General features: G+C 45.3%; 1 protein-coding gene across 1 annotated transcript; it reads left to right on the top strand.

Moving 5' to 3' along the window:
• The first annotated feature begins 1,216 nt into the window (after positions 1-1,216).
• On the top strand, positions 1,217-3,409 carry LOC113312464. Its single transcript, XM_026561215.1, has one exon. It carries the CDS (start codon positions 1,217-1,219, stop codon positions 3,407-3,409), a length of 2,193 nt encoding a protein of 730 aa, XP_026417000.1.
• The last annotated feature ends 242 nt before the right edge of the window (positions 3,410-3,651 follow it).

Genomic DNA, 3,651 nt, shown 5'->3' with positions numbered 1-3,651 from the left:
AACATTATTTGTGGACACGTGGATGCCTTCGTGATTTATATGTTCACAATCTGGCGCTAGAAACAGGGACTCTGTCCCAGTAAAAGATTTATCTTTCCTGTGATTTTTGAGCCTTTGATACTATTCCCCGTGAAATAGTATCTCAGACGGTTTATTCTAACTTCGTTATGGCCGCCTTTAAAGGCCTTGGCAATTATATAAGAGTTTCACGCTGATTCTTCTACAAGAATTTTACACTGATTTTTCCATAAGAGTTTTTACGCTGATTCTTCTACAAACTTCATTTACGGACTTGTAAAAACAACAGGTATGTTTCCTAGGATTTGTCTTCTCTGTTTTGAGGTAACAGATCTGCCATCTGTCCTTTTAAAATACCGAATCTGTTGACTTTGAGTGTTGAAACCGCAGATCTGGTACCTTTGCTGTTTAAAACAAACAGATATGCCAACCATTATCGTTTAAAACCGCAGATCTGTCGTATTAGGATGTTAAAACACATTTAAAACTCCCTCATGTTATTCTTAGAGCTTCACGATGGATCGAAGGAATCAAGAAAATCCAATACTTCTGAAGAGGGGAGTAATATATGGAATATCTTTTTCGCACCTTCGGTGTCGTAATCGCCTGCACTTAAGTTTAACTATGCTAACAAAACCATTGCGATCCCTTTTTCCCTCGACTGCTTATCGTCTTTTGCAGGAATCTGACATGGAAAAAGTCAAGGAGGTAGGAAAAGTAAAGGCCCCATAAAAAAAACGTTGAGGACCACACCAGTTGTGACCCGCAGTAAGCAGAAGGGTGAGAAGGCAAAGACCGCGACCCAGAAGGTGGACACAGCTGAGATCACCTCACCAATGAACGCCAGCACGATAGCAGCGGCAACGGTCAAAGCCCTTGCGGCACAGGCTGATAAGACCAGTCTAGCAACGAGATCACACGTTCATGAGCAACGTGAAGGGTTCGCAGAATCAACAATGCACCAGGCATCCTTCGGAATGCCGCAGACAAATGATCAAAACCACACCATTCCAACCACTCAGCCATTGCTAACGATGAATCAACCCATCGTAACACAAGGAGATCCACCGATGAGGGATACCGATCCCCCCCCCCCCCCCCCCAAATCCATACAATCGACGAAGGCCTAACCATGGCGGTTGGAGGGCAGTGACAGGTCGGGACACCAAACCAAGGATCGAATCATTCCTCCCAATTGATGGCAGAGCTCGAAGAACTAAAGAAGAATCAGAAAGCATACGCAGAATCAGTGGCATTACTGGCTAGAGAAAACCAGGAGCTCAAAAATAAGATATCGAACCAACATGACGAAGCTAATTCAAAAGCACCAGAGCCAAATCACGATCGAAGAATGGTCGTAACAAACGAAGCCAATCTCGATCCCTTGAACCAAGGACACATCAGGGGAAACCGATCGTCAGACCAAGAATATGATCCCGAAGACTCGGATTACTTCGATAGTAATGATCGAAGACCAGGGCAATCCGCAACAATAGCCGGCTATCATCGTGCGATGAAAGATCTTCGTGCTGAAATGATGGAAAAGATCAAGCAGCTGAAGTCCAGGCAAGGATGTGGAAAATTAGAGGAAGTCATGAGAGAAGATAATACTACTCCTCTAGTCCCAAGCTTAGCCAAAGCTGAAATCCCCAAGAAATGTCTGATTCCAGCATTTGAATGCTACGATGGATCCAGCGATCCCGCGGCCCATCTTCGGTATTACAACCGTATGTTGGCCCGATGGGATCAGGACGACGTGGTCCTCTGTAGATATTTCCATTCGAGATTGAAGGGATCGACCCTGTCCTGGTTTGATAACCTACCTCCCAACTCCATCGGATCGTATGAGAAACTCACCGAAAAGTTTTTAAGAACTTACATGTATAACAAGGCCGTCCACGCTGGGATGGACAATTTATTCTCATTAGCCATCAGATACAAGGAGACGACCAGGGAATACACGGATAGATGGCATAAGATATGCCAGGCTATAGGGAATGTGGACCCAGTGGTCAGCATTAACTGCTACAAGCGGGGTTTAGACAGGATGAGCCCGTTGTTTGTCGAGATTCATGGGAGTGTACCCACGAGGGAAGGGAATCTTCGAGTAATCATCGAAAAACACGCCAGGTTGGAAGAAATCCAACGAGAAAATCCGAGGGCTCATGCTCAAAGGTCTCATCGAACTAACTCCACAGAGCAGGCCAGCGGATCGAAAAGAGGTTCGATCGAACGCCCATACGAAGATAAGGAAGGAAGAAGAGGTCCTCGAAACGATGATCGAAGGTTCGAAGATCGAGTTTACACAAAGATAAACACAAGTTACGCTCAAATTTTAAAAGAAATTAAGGGTCGAGAAAACTTGGAATGGACATGGTCAAAAGGAAAGCAACCCCCAAGATCCGGAAAATCGAAGGAATACTGCGACTACCACTGTTTCAGTGGGCACCCAACCGAGAAGTACAAGAACTTGAAGATAATTGTCCAAAAGCTTATCGACAACGGAGAACTGAAGCAATACATAAGGAAGGAAGAAGCAGATGACAGGTCGAATCGAAGCAAACAAGTTCAACTGCCTGAAGGCAATCGAACACTAAACACCATTTCGTGTTCGGAAGCCGCTGGACCATCGTTAACAACGCAGATTGGAAAAAGGCTGAGAAAGCAATTCGAAGACTACTGCGAGCTGTACAAGATCGATGGGGTAGAGATAGACGATCACGAGCAATGGATGGATGCACCGATCACTTTCGAGGCAGATGATGTGGAGGAAGACATGGAGGATCACAATGATCCTTTGATTCTCACACTTCCCATAGTAGGGTGCAACATCAAGAAGATCCTCATTGACGGAAGAAGTTCAGTCAACGTCTTGTTCTATGATACGTTCAAACGAATGGAGCTAAACGACGAGCAGCTGATATCTTCGTACCACACCATTTATGGATTCAACGGGGCTCCTACGAAACCACTGGGGAACATTGTTCTACAAATAAATGCAGGACCGATGAAGATAGACACCCGTTTCAGCGTGGTAGATGCTCCTTCCCCCTACAATGCTATCATCGGACGAAGATGGGTACACAAGCTCAAGGGGATAATATCAACTTATCACCAGTGTCTTCGATTCCCATCACCCGAAGGGATAATGGAGATCAAGGGTGACCAGGTCACTTCTCGGGAATGCCAAGCTATGCAAAACCAGCTCAATAACGAGCTAGAGGAGCAACGGAAATCCCGCAGAATCCGGAACAAGGAAGATGCCAAAGAAAAGGCCATTGATTTGTACCTCGAAGGAATCGCAGGAAAAAGCCTGATGAAGGGGGGAGACGTCCAATGCGCTGAGGCAAGTACCTCAGCGGCCAAGACGACAGAGGAGCCTACCAAATAACAATTAAAGAACGTCCCTCTCCTAGGGGAACCGAAGCCTACATTTACATCTTTGGAACCCGCTAAGGAAATCAACATAGAGACAGATAAAGATCCGAAAATGATCAAGATATGAACTTTAATGAGCAAGGAAAGAGAGCTAGCCCTAACCCAATTACTCATAGAGTACGTAGATGTCTTCGCGTGGAAATTAGGAGACATGCCGGGAATAGATTCGAAGATAATTCAACATGAGATCCGTAT

The sequence above is a fragment of the Papaver somniferum genome, chromosome 9 (genome assembly GCF_003573695.1).
Source record: "Papaver somniferum cultivar HN1 chromosome 9, ASM357369v1, whole genome shotgun sequence".
Taxonomy (NCBI): domain Eukaryota; kingdom Viridiplantae; phylum Streptophyta; class Magnoliopsida; order Ranunculales; family Papaveraceae; genus Papaver; species Papaver somniferum.
Note: the sequence above shows the minus strand (reverse complement) of the source record. Positions and strands in the feature narration are given on the sequence as shown.